At 41.3% G+C, this 14,648-nt stretch overlaps 1 protein-coding gene and 1 pseudogene across 1 annotated transcript; both read right to left on the reverse strand.

Annotated features, from left to right (window-relative positions):
- Window positions 1-261: 261 nt before the first annotated feature.
- LOC117486646 (toll-like receptor 13) lies at window positions 262-12,019 on the reverse strand. Its single transcript, XM_034135154.1, is given in 5 exon segments — window positions 262-1,909; window positions 4,296-4,413; window positions 11,016-11,719; window positions 11,721-11,767; window positions 11,996-12,019. Coding segments are annotated over 5 exon segments (1,134 nt in total). The 3' UTR covers window positions 262-1,668.
- A 759-nt stretch (window positions 12,020-12,778) lies between these two features.
- LOC117486647 lies at window positions 12,779-14,105 on the reverse strand (annotated as a pseudogene).
- Window positions 14,106-14,648: the final 543 nt, after the last annotated feature.

The following is a 14,648-nucleotide window of genomic DNA, read 5'->3' on the forward strand; positions in this document are numbered from 1 at the left end:
CTAGCAACTGCTGCTGCTGCAGAGACGGGTCCGTGTCTTCGGTGATAAGCAGCGCTCCATCAGGTCGGATATACTGTGCCTCCTCAGTGAGAGCTGATAAAGGAAGTACAGAAGTCACACTTTATAAACAGAAAGGTTTCCTGTTGGTGTTTTTTTAAACCAAGAAGTTGTGTGCGGATTCGCTATACTTCTTCAAATGAAAGCTTTATTAAAAGATAAGGATTCCCTTTGAAGCACAGCGAACAGCCTTACACATGTTTATACATTTACATAATACAGTACATATTAATACAGGACGTTATATGCAAAGGTTTTATGATATGCACATCACAGTACAGTATTCGTAACATTAAGCATACAATAAGAACCTAAAGTATATCAGTGATGCATTTACTCTATTATCATATTCATAACTCATATTGATATTAGCCTCTATACCACAAAATAGAACACCTGACATTCGTAAAATATAGTCTTAGCCTTGATTAATATCATAAAGGTTCACAGTGGCCCCATCTGTGGCCATATGAGACATGTATGGGGGGGCACTGAAATCTGGTAACAGTTTCAGGGTTTCAGTTGAACACATTTTAGGTACTTTATAGGTTTATGGAGGTTCAGATGCTATGCAATTTTGCTATACTATTTGCTCTTATAGTGTATATTTCTACTTTGATTCCTATTCCTAGATGTTGTATACTTATTTTATGTATTTATTGACATTCTCGATATTGCTGTTGTGCTGCTGCTGGAACAACCTCATCACAAAATAATTATTTGATCTTACCTTGTCTTAAACTAAATGATGGAACCTCATCACTACACATCTGATCCAACACACAAGTTCTGTGCACCTCAATTCAAAGCTCTGTTAACAGAATGTATTGAAACATCTGAGAGGCACACGGTTAAATGTAATCAAGAGGAATCACACCTTTTATTATCTTCAGTATACATATACATACGGTAATCTGGCTATGTAATAAGCAAAGGATTATTTTAATCACATGGAGAGCAACCCTGGCATCAAGGAGCTTCACAATCATATTAAGTATAAATAATAATGTATCTCTACTAAAATCTCTTCTAAAACACTGACTCCAACATAGCCTACAATATAAATTAAGCAAAAATATTGGTTCCACGTGTGGGTTTATTTTGCCTTCATCCTCTCCTGACTCTGCCCTTGTTCGCCTGTCCTCCTCTTTATCCTCCTCCTTCCTCCCTGTCCTTCTTCTTTTTCCTCCCTGTGTCGGCTGGTGTCTGCCGTGTGTCTGCTTAAAAGCCATTCCCTCCCATGCTAATCTTGGCTCCCAGGTGTCCGTGAATATTGGCATTTTTAGGTGATCAACAAGGCTTATGGTTATTACAATAAAATCACATAGCATTATATATTTCAAAAATAAAAGCAGGCCATAAAAGGTAATACATGTGAAACTAAAACATGTTAGACTTTAAAATAAAAGCGTGCCATAAAATCAAACCAAAAGGTAAAGTATAAAAACACACTAAAAACCATGCACTGCTAATGAACCAGATAAAATCCTCTGCCATGTGACAGCTACAATAACAACCTGACATTGTGATACAAGCTGATGCGATGCAGTGTGTGCTAAAGTTGCATAGTCTATTAGGGTGACCTGTCAGTGACCTCCCGGGTCCAGATGGTCAGCGTGCTGCTGGTCCAGTGAGCAGGTGGGTGGTCTCAGTGGCAGCGCCCCCCGCCTCCAGAGCTCTCCTCACGTTCTGCCAGAAGACTCCGGTGTGTTGTCCGGCCTGCGGCCAGCTCAGGTAGCTGCGTTTCTTCAGCAGCTTTCTCATGCGGTAGTATGGAGACAGCTGGTGGGCCGGGATGTCCTCAAGAAAAATCAGAATCAGCACGTCCTTCTGCTCGTCCAACAGACGGAAGCTGAACAGCAACAAAACATCGGACTAAAAGCTCAACCACGGGAGAGGGCAGCATTTGTATTTTACAACTTAGATTATTTGTAGTCGTTAGCATACTGTAGTGAACCCGGAAAAGTTCAATACCCCAAAGTTAGAAATGTGTAGTGGGGTCTCCAGCACATGCTAACTTGCATATGTTGGGCAAAGTTTCATTAATTAGCATTAATGGAATTATAGCTTACGTGGACATTAGAAAAAAAATGGCTTGGCCGATTTAGAAGATTTTGGAGTGTTTTTGGGGGTTATTATTATTATATGTTTTCTCTTCACTGTACATTTACATTTATATATTCCATCCGTCATGTAAATATAATACCTTGCTTTATATCTTGTCAGGGCCGTCCCTCCCTACAGGCAGATCACGCAGATGCTCCACTAGCACCCCCTCCTCTATTCTCTATTCTCTATTCTCTAAAGATTGTCCACATGGCTATAATGGCAATTAATGCTAATTAACACAATTTATGCTAATTGTCCAAATTGCCCAACATATGCAGGTTAGCATCCAACAGTTTATATGTGCTGGGGACCCTACTTACATTTCTAACATAAAACTTTGGGGTACTCAACATTTCCGGGTTCACAATAGGACTCTATGAGCGGGCAAAGAAAAACTATATCCCCAGTGGAGCTTCAGTCCATGAATAGAGTCTCTTCTTAGTTGATAGGAGAGCTGGTTACTGGAAGTCTTTAAGCAAGCTCTCTCTCTGAGTCACTGTAAAACATGTCTCAGTACTAGAGGCACTAAACACTAATATGAACCTGAACATGAGCACATGAGACTCATCAAAGTCCTAAATGACCTCCTCAACTCTGCTGATACCGGTTCCCTCAACATCCTCATCCTCCTCGACCTGAGTGCAGCCTTCGATACCGTGAGCCACAACATCTTGCTCACCCGACTCTGGACATCGGTATCGAAGGTACTGCACTCAGGTGGCTCCAGTCCTACCCTCCGACAGATCCCACTTCATCTCCCTCAACAACCACTTCTCTGCCACAGCCTCAGTCACCCAAGGTGTTCCCCAAGGTTCAGTACTCGGCCCCCTCCTCTTCATCATCTACATCCTCCCCCTGGTCAGATTCTCCGCCAATACAACCTGGACTTTCACTGTTACGCCGACGACACACAGATTTACCTCAGCACCAAATCCCCAACAACACCCCCCACCCCCCCCCCACACCCCCCCACACCCCCCCCCCCCCCCCCCCCCCCCCCCCCCCCCCCCCCCCACCCACATCGACTCCTATCTGACTGCAATAAAATCCTGGATGCAACACAACTTCCTCAAACTCAACAGCAATAAAACTGAACTCCTCCTCATCGGCTCCAAATCCACCCTCAGCAAAACCCCCAACCTGACACTCACCACCGATGGCACCCCTGTTTCCCCCTCCACCCAGGCATGCAACTTCAGCATAATATTTGACCCCACCCTCTCCCTCGAGCCCCACATCCGCCAAGTAGTTAAAACCTAATTTGTCCACCTCCGCAATATTGCTAAACTCCGTCCCTCTCTCACCCGCCCGGCAGCTGAGCGACTCATTCACGCCTTCAACTCCTCCCTCCTTGATTACTGTAACTAACTTCTCTACGGCATCAGCTCCACCTCCCTCAGTAGACTCCAGCATGTCCAGAACGCAGCCGCCAGACTCCTCACCCACACCAAATCATGGCATCACATCACCCCGGTCCTCAAAGAACTCCACTGGCTTCCCGTCTCTCACCGCATCCACTACAAACTCCTGGTCCTCACATACAAAGCCCTCCACCATCTGGCCCCCCCCTACCTCACTGACCTCCTCATCCTCTACCAACCCCCCCCGGTCCCTCAGATCCACCTCAGCCGGTTTGCTTTCCACCCCGAAGGCCAAACTCCGGAGCTTTGGGGACAGAGCCTTCTCTGTGGCAGCCCCGAAGCTCTGGAACTCCCTCCCCGAAGACCTCCGTGACTCTGAGTCCCTCACCCTGTTCCAGTCCCGCCTCAAGACCCATCTCTTTTCATCAGTACACTCATAGCCCCCCCCCCCCCATCGATCCCTGTCTGTCGTTCGTCTTCGTCTGTCCTTCTCCCACACCCTCCAAACTGTAAAGCGACTTTGAGACTTGAAAATCGCTATATAAATTCAATTTATTATTATTATTATATGTCCTCTTTAAAGGCTGCCTTTCAACATTTCTTAAATTGCTTTGTGTTGTTGTCTGGTGGTCACAATGTCTTCCACTTATTTTTCTTTTATAATGGCGAGAAGTCTTTGTGTCAGCCTGTCCATCCTCTGCACACATCCGTTTTGTTCTATTAGTGGACCTCTTTGAAGAAAGAAGGAATAATGAAAGAGGCCATTACCTGGCCATCTGGATCTCTCTGGAGCACCACTCGCTCTGCAGGTAGCGCCTGGTGATCACACAGATGGTCTTCCTGCTGCCATAGATGGCGTCTGTAATGTTCTCTATGATCGGCTTCCCTGTGGAGAGTTCAGACACACCAGTGATATTCTCAACTGCACATTAAGACCATTTTCACAAGCATTGAAACATAAAAATCCAGCTTAAGACAGTATTTTCAATCAACCCATGTGGCTTAGAGACCCTGACCTCTGCATGGAATTCTCTCTTCTTTTTGATTTGCTGAGCATAAGAAAGGAGCGACCAGGTGTCAGATCATAAGCATGCATCCAATAGAGTGATGCAGTGAGGATGTACGTTTCTAGGCCAAGCTGGAGGTTAGCATATCAAATAACTACATCAGGCCCCTAATCAAAAAGTCCTTCAAAAAGTTGATGGCTTTAAGAGTTTCAGGACTAATTTCTGCACCGCTCTATAGCAAGCTACCAAAGCTGCAGATAAAGCAGGGCAAGTGGAGAAAGCTAGTTCAGAAATTAGCGTAAATCTGGAGGTGGCTGGTGAGCTCCAGGGAGGAGGGGCCAACAAATTATACCCATCGATAGGGTGACCAGGGGTCCGCTCAGGGCGGGACTGCACAGCATGTTTATAATTTGTCCCAAACATTTATCCGATGTGCCGCATTAGATTGACAGTCGCACATCAATCCAAAGCTGTTTAGAAAATAAGAGACAGCTATCACCATTAGCTGTGTCAGATGTCAATCCATCAACAATGAAATGTATTTATTTATGCGTGAAGCCGCATGAAATTGTTCTCAATCGCGCACAGAGACAAATACAATTTAAAGTGACACTGAATGCGAAACGCACAAGAAATGCCAGGTTAAAGAAAAATATCCATCTATGGATACATTCCTCCTCAAACCGAAAGAGGATTACCAAACAGACACTGTACCAGCAGCTGAAATAAAGAACGTTTACCCCACTGTGCAGCACTCAGTCACACATTCAATCCAAATATGTATATATATTTTTCACATGTATTTTTATTGTAGTATAGATGCATACAAATCATACTTTTACAAGTATAGTCCACTCAGTTTTACATAGTTATTAACACTTAATGTAAAGGTGGGGTAGGTAATTTTGGAGAAACCAGCTCGAGTGCGCTAGAATTTGAAAATACACAGCCGGAAAAAATCTGCCACTTCCTTACAGAGCCCCTCCTCCAACACACACGAACGCCACATGACCAATGAGGGCACGAGATAAGTTTGTGCACAGATGGAAGGCTGACAGGCAGGTAGGCCATCCAGTTATTTTAGCCGGGCCGGCTAAAATGATTGGTCGTGCTTTTTACAGTACTACGGCTTCCACACATGACATTTTTGTATGGATTTTTTGTCAAAGCACTTAAGATATTCATTGCTATCGGGATGTTAAGAGCATTCCATGGAATATAACAAAAAGTGTATCTCGAGCCGGTTTCTCAAACTTACCTACCCCACCTTTAATTGACACAATATGTTAGTGACTTTGTCTTAAACTTAGAATGCAAATCAGCAAATAAAGCTTACAATAAGAATTACATTCTTTAATTGGCATAATATATAAGTGCATTTATCTTAAAGTGGACCTATTATGCTATATTGGAAAAATATACAAAACCTATACAAAACATGTCTGTGAAGTTTTTTGCGTAAAATACCAAACAGATCACCCATTGTAGCCATGCCTCATACTGCTCATACCCCTCTTTTGCAGCCCTGTTAGAGAAACGCGGATTTTGGGTCCTTAGCTTGAAAAAAGAAGAAGAGAGGAGGCAGAGCTAATGCCTGATTAGAATTATACCGGAGATAAAGTTAAATTCTGCTGTGATAAAACGCTATCCTGTTCTAAACCACATTAAGGATTATTTCTGAAACAGTATGGAGCTCAAATGCTTTTCTCTTGCGGGTTTATCACAAGGTGAGTTCCTTTTTTTATTTCCTGCTTTTTAAACACATGTGCTCTACAGTACAGGTTAGCTCTGAGTGTTAGCGAGGCTTGCTAATGTAAACAAAGACGAGATTACGTCCAAAACACGTCAGGCATTGTTTCTGATAGCAATTTCTGTGGGTCCGCTGCCGATCTGACGTCAAATCGGCAGCAAATCTGTATCCGCTCGTTGTACCCCGTTTTTAAAAGATTTGGGTACGGAGGAAAAGAGAGAGGGTTTTATTTTCTGACGCTGCGTGAGTTCCCCGACGCACCGGGGACACATATTTATGTATAAAAGACATCACAAAGTGCATTTTGCATGATAGGTCCCCTTTAAATTAAAACAGCAGAAACATTATTTTTGTGTGTTAGACGCTTTTATCCAAAGCGACTCAATACTGTGGGCAATCCCCACATGAGCCATTTTGGGGTGAAGTGTCCAGGGACACTACGACAAGCTCACTGCAGTGGGGTTTGAACCTGTGCTCCCCTGATCCGAACACCAACCAAGCCCCCAGGAAGTGCGCCGGACTCTGAGGAAAATATTCGTTGTGGCCAAACGGCGGTACTACACTTCCGTATCGGTCGCTGGGCCCGGAAATACTTTTTCCCATTGACTTACATTGGGAAAGAGACGTCTGTAAATCGTTGGATTTTTTTTTTTTTAAACTAAATAAACTACCCAGTATGAACATTTGTATAGCCCTTATTAAAAACATTCGTTCCTCAAGTTGTAAAATGTGCTAATAACGTTATTCTGAGTTATTTTCCTCAGCTTCCTCGGGGGCGGGGCTTAAGGGGCAACTCAACTGCGCATTCTCTATGAGCGCACATACGGGTACTTCTGCTCTGACAGCCAGGCATGACGGGTAATCTGTGACGTTTCGCTCTCTCAAAAGTTGGGCCATTTTGTCCTCATGCGCCAACGAGCAGCTCTCATAGGAAAGAACGAGACCCCGCCTCCCACGCTGTATCCAGTTCTTATTATACATCCATGACACCAACGCACTAGTCCAGTGCGCCACACGCCTCCAGTGGTCTCAATAGCTATTGCGAGGCGAAGTCCCTCCCTTCTACTTCCGCCCCATGGGACCTTATTTCGGAAAAATTATGTATTGAAGTCAATGGGGAGAGAAAGATTATCTTTCGATCCCATTTGAATTGTGCCACGAATTACACATGATGTTTGTCAATCTTAAAAAATCCTTTCCATGTCAAAAAAGTCAGTTTGTCGTAAAACTGTTGAAATATAAGACTATGAAAAATACGCAACTAGAAAGACTACAAATCCCAGAGTCGCGTAAGTGATGTCATTAACGTTACACATTACACTCGTGTTACTCACAGAAACCTTGTAAAGCCGGTCCCGCATGCTGGCTCTTACGGAACCGACTAACTCCCCTTTTTCGTATGTACAGCTCTCAACATGCCCAGACTTGTAGTGATTTTCACCTCTTTTAATACTTTTCGCCTCATTCTGAAAGAAAGAGGTGAAATGTGCTAACGTGACGGCCGTCTTGGTGTTGGTGACGTGTGCAAGACCAGAGACGTAGTTCATTGAGCGTTTCACACAAAAAAATGTGTTACTTTTTATTTTTGTTTCTGGGAAACAATTCTTATTTTTCGTCTAAAAAGTCAAATAATTTGTTAAGAATTTGAAAAGAATTCCTTATATTGAGCTAGAATTATTTATTATTTAAATATATATGAAATGTAAAATTGGTGTCATTTCATCAGATTCTTAAATTGAGAAGTTGTTTGATGGTTAATTTCTTAAAAAGAAAAAATTAATCTGTTCCATGCCGGGAATTTATGCAAACCAATACTTTAACTTGTTACTGGTTAATTCTAGCTCAATATAAGATAGAATTTTTAAATAAGAAAAATCCAGATATATTTTCTCAAAGTAAGAATACTTTTCTTAAGCAAAACATTCTTAAGAAGATTATTTGACTTTTTAGACGAAAAATAAGAATTGTTTCCCAGAAACAAGTTTTTTTTACTTTCTTAAAATTCCTTTTTTGCAGTACTCTTCAAAGAGTTCACGAAATATGACTACTACTCTTACTGTTTAACATTTTGGGTTACTTAATGTTAAAGCTAAGGCTGTAATGCTAACTAACGTGCTTGCCAGAGACGTGCACAGACATTTTGGGGGGGGGAGCTCAAGTGAGAAAAAGGACACTTCCCATAATCATTTATAAAAAATGCTTTAAAACAAAAAGTTAAATATAGTTGCATATCTCTGATTTACTGACCAATTTATTTTAATACCCTACACTCACACAATTGTTTGATACTCAACAGAATTCTACAAAATAATCAGTTAACACAGAGACAATGGTCTTCTTTAGTATTCACAACGCACAAGAGCAGACAACAAACTAGTACAATTAATAGTTATTAAATGAGCAGCCAGCAATCAAAATTATGAAGTTACTGTTTAAGGCAGGACATTACAGGCAAAAAGATCGTTATGTCTGAATTCATCTATAGATATAAAGCTAATCTGCATTTAAACATAACATTTGGGAACTGAGTAAGGACTATCTGGGGAAGTTGTGAGGTGCTATGTTTTTTATCCTTTTCACCTGCAATGCCTTGGTAACTGCATGCACATTTGCGCATTTTAATTAGGCCTAGTTAACGCCTACTTTGCATTCAATGTGGCGATTGTGATGACGTTATTAGATACACATTGTACTGTATTCACCTTAGTGTCTCCCCTTAAGTACAGTAGGCCTATATTAGCCTGTATGCCCATGATAAATTGCCTTAGCTAAACCTTGAGCTAACTTATCCATTAGCTGTACCCTACTTTAACTATATTTGTTTTTTTTTGTGGCTAATTAGCTGTAAACTCGAGGCACTGGCAGTTTAGTAATTTGTTCATCACAGTCACCTTCAAAATAAGCCAAGAAAAGCCGGCATAACATGGGACAGTAAAGTGGGAGGTACTGCTACCTGTATGTGATTGCCGATGACTGTCCGCACCGCTGTGCGCGAGACGTGACGGAGGGAGGGAGGGGAGGGTAGAGAGAGCATCGGAACTTCACAGTCTAATCTCCCAACCTGATATTTTATTTTGTATTCAATCAATATATTTTTGGAAAGGGAAACTGTGCGCAAACAGCAGTAGAAAAAAAAATGGAAAAAAAGCACCCCATAAAAAGGGCACTTTCTCTGGAGGAAGAAAAAGGGCAGGGGCTCAAGCCCACTTTGATGTCTACTATGTGTGCACGTGCCTGATGCTTGCTACTAGCTAGGTAGCTAACTTGATCCAGCCACTCCTGGTCCTTTCATCAGAAGGGAAGCGAAAGAACGAGCAAGACCCATTGCTGGTATGATAACAACCTGCTACAAAGCACACAGGCATCTTGTTAAAGTTATCTTATCTTAGCTATTTAGTGGAGGAAAACAATTATGACATCAATGATGACATCACTTACGCGACTTTGGGATTTGTAGTCTTTCTAGTTGTGTATTTTTCATAGTCTTATATTTCAACAGTTTTACGAGAAACTGTGACTTTTTTGACATGGAAAGGATTTTTTAAGATTGACATATGTGTACAATGTTCATGGCACAATTCAAACGGGTCGAAAGATACGTTTCTCTCGCCATTGACTTCAATACAATACATGCGGTCTACGAATGCACCTCCGAAGGATGCAGCCCCTGAATTGAGACCGGGCTAATGTGTACCAGACGCCCGCTTTCCTTCAGTGGGAAAAACGATGTGAAACCTTTGAGCGTGATGCAAATACCTTTTGGTACTGTATCTGCTCTGCATGCACAATACTATGACAGGAAGGAGTAAAGAGGAAGAGGAACAGAGGACACAGACAATCAGATAATGAACCCCTAATTCTGACAGCAGAATCAAATCAAATGGTTGGTTTGAACACAAACCTCTGTTGAAGACTTTATTCACTTTAAGTGAAAGTACCAATGGAGATATTGTTTAGTTTCCTCACTTCTGTAGAAGTCCTTAAGAATGATCAGAAAAGGCACTTGATTTGAAACAGCACTTGACTTTCAAAACTGTAGCTTTTAGCTTTATGTGTTCATCTCCTTCATTAAATAAAACAATCCATTTTGATCCATTTTAATGTGTAACCTGCTGCCGAATGGAGCGTGGCAGATGTAGTTTATGCGTGTTCCATGTCCCCTGGTCATACATTTCCTCAAACTTAGTTAAGTTAAAAAAGCAACAGATTGAAAGCTACAGTATTAATAAATATATTTCATTATTTCATAATGAATTTCAAGCAATGTTACATGAAATTCATTTAATGAAGGCACAAAGAATAATAGTTAAAAAATACAACATTAGGGTTACTTCTGGAATAAACTTCACCCAATCAGGGAGTTGTGTTGGTTGGACAGAAACAGTGATGTATACTGTACATGTAATGACTTCTCTGTATGCACTCATAAAAGCACTTTCCAATGATGTTCTTACAGGAAGCATAAAGATCACCTGACTTTCCCCCCTTAAGTGACACAGTATAACAACCTACACCATTTCTGCATGTGTTGCAAAGAAAATACATTCTTCAGGAATTCAGAAACATATTTAATTTTGATGGTTTGACTAGTTTTTCTGTCCAGAACTTGGACATTTTTGCATTTTATCCAAAGAAATGCAGGTTTAATGAGTGGTTATTTTTAATAAATGATTTACATAGAGCAGAAAGGGATAGATATGAGTGATTTGTGTGTGAGTTGTGTGTGTTTACCTGGTTGGAAGTCTCTGTGGTGCAGACACAGTTTCCAGCCCTGCTCTCCTTCCAGCACCGGCAGCATCTCTCTGCAAATCCAGGCCTCGTCGTGAATGTTGTAGGAAATGAAGGCGTCGTATTGATTAGGAGCTCCCTTCTTCCTCCTCCTGCTTTCATACAGGAATGCGAGGAAGAGGTGGAAGGTGTAAGCTATCTGCCACCTCAGAAAGTGGTAGATGAACGATGTGAGGAGTGTCACCAAAGTTATGCAACAGCTGGAAATGAAGCAGAGGAAGCTCACGTCCATCCAACAGGACTGGATGTCAAAGTCCAGCAACTTGTTTCCCTGTTCAGCCACAGGAAAGGAACACGTATACTGATGGCCATTAACAACCTGAGTTTGGTTGTTGCTCCTCACCCATTGGATAAAGCCGGCGTTAGAGCAGTCACAGGTGAAAGGATTGTTTTCCAGGTCCAGGTATGTTAGTGCAGGGAGGGACTGGAAGATTGTCTCGTTGATCACTGTAATCTCATTGTCCCTCAGTTTCAAACATCTAAGTGCAGGCAGGTTGACCTGGGTCAAAAAATCCAAAGACTTGATCTGACACTCAGAGAGATCGAGAACCTGAAGGTTTGGTATTGGCTCAAACAGTTCAGGAAGCAAATCTGACAAGTCAGTCTGTCCGATGGTAAGACTCTTGAGCTGGGGATTGAATTGGAATGTTTCTGGGTCTGGGGCGGAGATGTAGATTTCTCAGCTGTAAATTCCTCTAAATGTTTCATAGCCTGGAGCATTTCCAACGGTATGTCAAGGGGAGGCCAAAGTGATAACCTTTGCATTTTATAGTAAGAACTTTTAAACATTTTAACTGGTAGAAAGCGTCATGATGCCTTGGAAGAGGACTTTTGAAACTGCCGTCGATAAAGAGGTAGATTGTAAGATGTTCCAACGGCCCTGTTCCTCTGAAATGGGTTTCATAGTCAAGGGGAATAGATACAGTAAGGTTTCTTAAGTTGTTCATGGTCCGAGAAAAGTCCTACGTTTCACCCTACCAATATGAGTTGACACTACATTTAAAAATGTTAAGGATCCTAAAGCTTGAAAATCCTCATTTTCAAGAATAATCAAATTGTTCTTGCTCAATCCAGGAACTCAAGCTTCGGCAAGACCTTTTTTGAAGACACCTCCCAATGTCCACAGCAGGTTGTCACTTAATCTAAAATATTCAGTTCATTAAGATTTTCAAGACACATCTGTCCAATTTGACAATGTGGTTGGAATCCAGATAAAGCTCTGAGAGGCCTGTTGTGTTTATGAAATCGTTACAGCTCAAATCAGAAATTAGATTATCTCCAAGATTGAGGATTTTGAGGGAGGAGAGACTATGAATATCATCAGGCACTTTGGTAAGGAGGTTGCACTGTAGAGTTAAAAACCTCAGTTGCTTCATAAATCGTATCTTGCCCTCAGGCAGTTCCCTCATGTAAGTATTAGATAGATCAAGCTCACTGAGGGTGGCGGCAATCTACAAGTTGTGAGCTTAAATTGGGGACGTGGTTGAAATATAGAACTAGCTTTTTAAGTGTTGGTATTTTGCAAACAGTAGCTAAAATGCTTTGCGGATCAATTCATCCATATAATAAGTCTAAGATGCACCAATGAGTCAAGGCTCTCCAAGATTTTTCGTAATTCTTCAAAGGCAATCAAAGGGTGACCAAAATACAGTTGAGTTATGTTCCTCAGTAAAGTCTTGTCAGGTACAGCCCATTTAGACCAGAATCTATGCCACTCCACTAAGGTTGATCATCTCAAGGTAAGGAAAGATATCTGTTGTGATGCTGAACTTCTCCAACTTTGCTATTAGAAAGATCTAACACCTTCAGGCTTGAGGACACATTCAATGGAAGATCTTTGGTCCTCAAAGGAGGAAAATGGAGTATATCCAATGCTCAGCTTCTGTATGTTTGGCAGCTGAAGGATGGGCAGAAGGTCAGAGACTTGTTGGAGATTGTTCCTGTCTAGCCTCACTGTTGTAAGCTGGACAGGAACTGAAAGGCAGAGGTATGAATAAACTGAATGTTGTTTCCATTGAGGGATAGCATGGTAAGGTTGGACAGTCCCTGGAAGAGCTTGCCAGTGAGGTCGGTCAGTTTGTTATTCTCCATGTCGAGCTGGGTCAATGCACACAAATGGATGAAAGATCCGTCCTCCACATAGTTGATATGATTGAAGCTCAGGAACAACATGTTCAGCTTTGACAAGTTTCCAAAACTTCCCTGTTAATCTGTTCAACCAGATTCTCTGATAGTTTTACTGAACTCACATGGCTGGGAATGTCATCAGGGATGGAAACAAGTTTACGGTTTGAGCAATCCAAAACACCATCTGCCAAGGCATCCTCAGAATATTGATGGAACAGTTTTTCAGAGAATATGCCAGTGAAAGGCTAGTCTGTAGCAGGAGAAAACGTAGATAAGACAAGAAGTCCTCTGCATTAAGGACAAACCCCCCATGGCTGGTTTGCTTGTTGAGATACTGCCAGGTTGAGATTTGTTGCCAGTAATGGAATTTAAGAGTCCAAATCTGTAGAGGGACAACACAACCCATTACACAACGTCATTTTATCTGAAAAGTAATAGCTTGATATTTGTGTTCACTTTCTTGCTTAGAGACAGGGGTCTGCAACTTTTTGACCAAAAGAGCCATTTTTGCCTCTTTTCCAACCATTTTCTTTGTCTGGAGCCGCAAAACATATTTGATAGCTTGATAGCTTATAAAGTTGTATTTATTGTTATATCATAGACAAATACTACAGTTTTTTGCATTTATTATTTATTACATTATATAAAACTGTTAACCTCTAATAACAAACAAAGAACTCTTATAAGGTAGAATAAAAAGAAATACACAGGCCTACTTTAAAATAAATGTAACCCAGCACATTTGAAGGAAAAAAAAAATACAATTAAAATTGACCCACTTTGAAATAAATAAAACATAGCTGCACCCTAAAAATAGTTAACTGATTGAATTATGAAGGGGGAGGGTCGGTTATTCACCTGCAAGAAAATGCCGCTGGTGCGGGACCGTCGCAGGATGTTGCGCATATTTTAGTTGACCTAATAAAAAACGTTTTCTTTTTTATTTACGTGTCACAGTATCACCTCAAAATACAAGATACGAAACATTTTCAAACCGTGCAACAAAATATAAATAGTCCTACAAATACTTTTATTTTATTTCCTTCTTATTTTTGTCTAAGCTCAAGGGAGCCAGAGCAGAGGGCTTAAAGAGCCGCGGGTTGCCGACCCCTGCTTAGTGAGAAGAAGATGCCTTGACAGTAGGTGTGTGTGTTTTGTACTTCATGAAAGTTAATTGTAACATTTTGGTCGCATAAAAATATCTTGTTCAGCATTATACTTCGATCAGCCCTCTCCTGTTACTTCTGGTTGCATAAAACAAGATAAGACCATAATTAATGGGGAACAAAAGGAACTACAGGGAGAGCTGAGGACGGTTTTAACCCCTGAAGACAGACAGACGTGGAATAGATGTCTTGTGTACAAATTAAACAATATCAAAGGCAAGCCATATGATAATAATGATAATGTGAAACTATATGAATAACAACAAAAAACTTTAGAGATATC

This window comes from Trematomus bernacchii, unplaced genomic scaffold (assembly GCF_902827165.1).
Source record: "Trematomus bernacchii unplaced genomic scaffold, fTreBer1.1, whole genome shotgun sequence".
Lineage (NCBI taxonomy): Eukaryota > Metazoa > Chordata > Actinopteri > Perciformes > Nototheniidae > Trematomus > Trematomus bernacchii.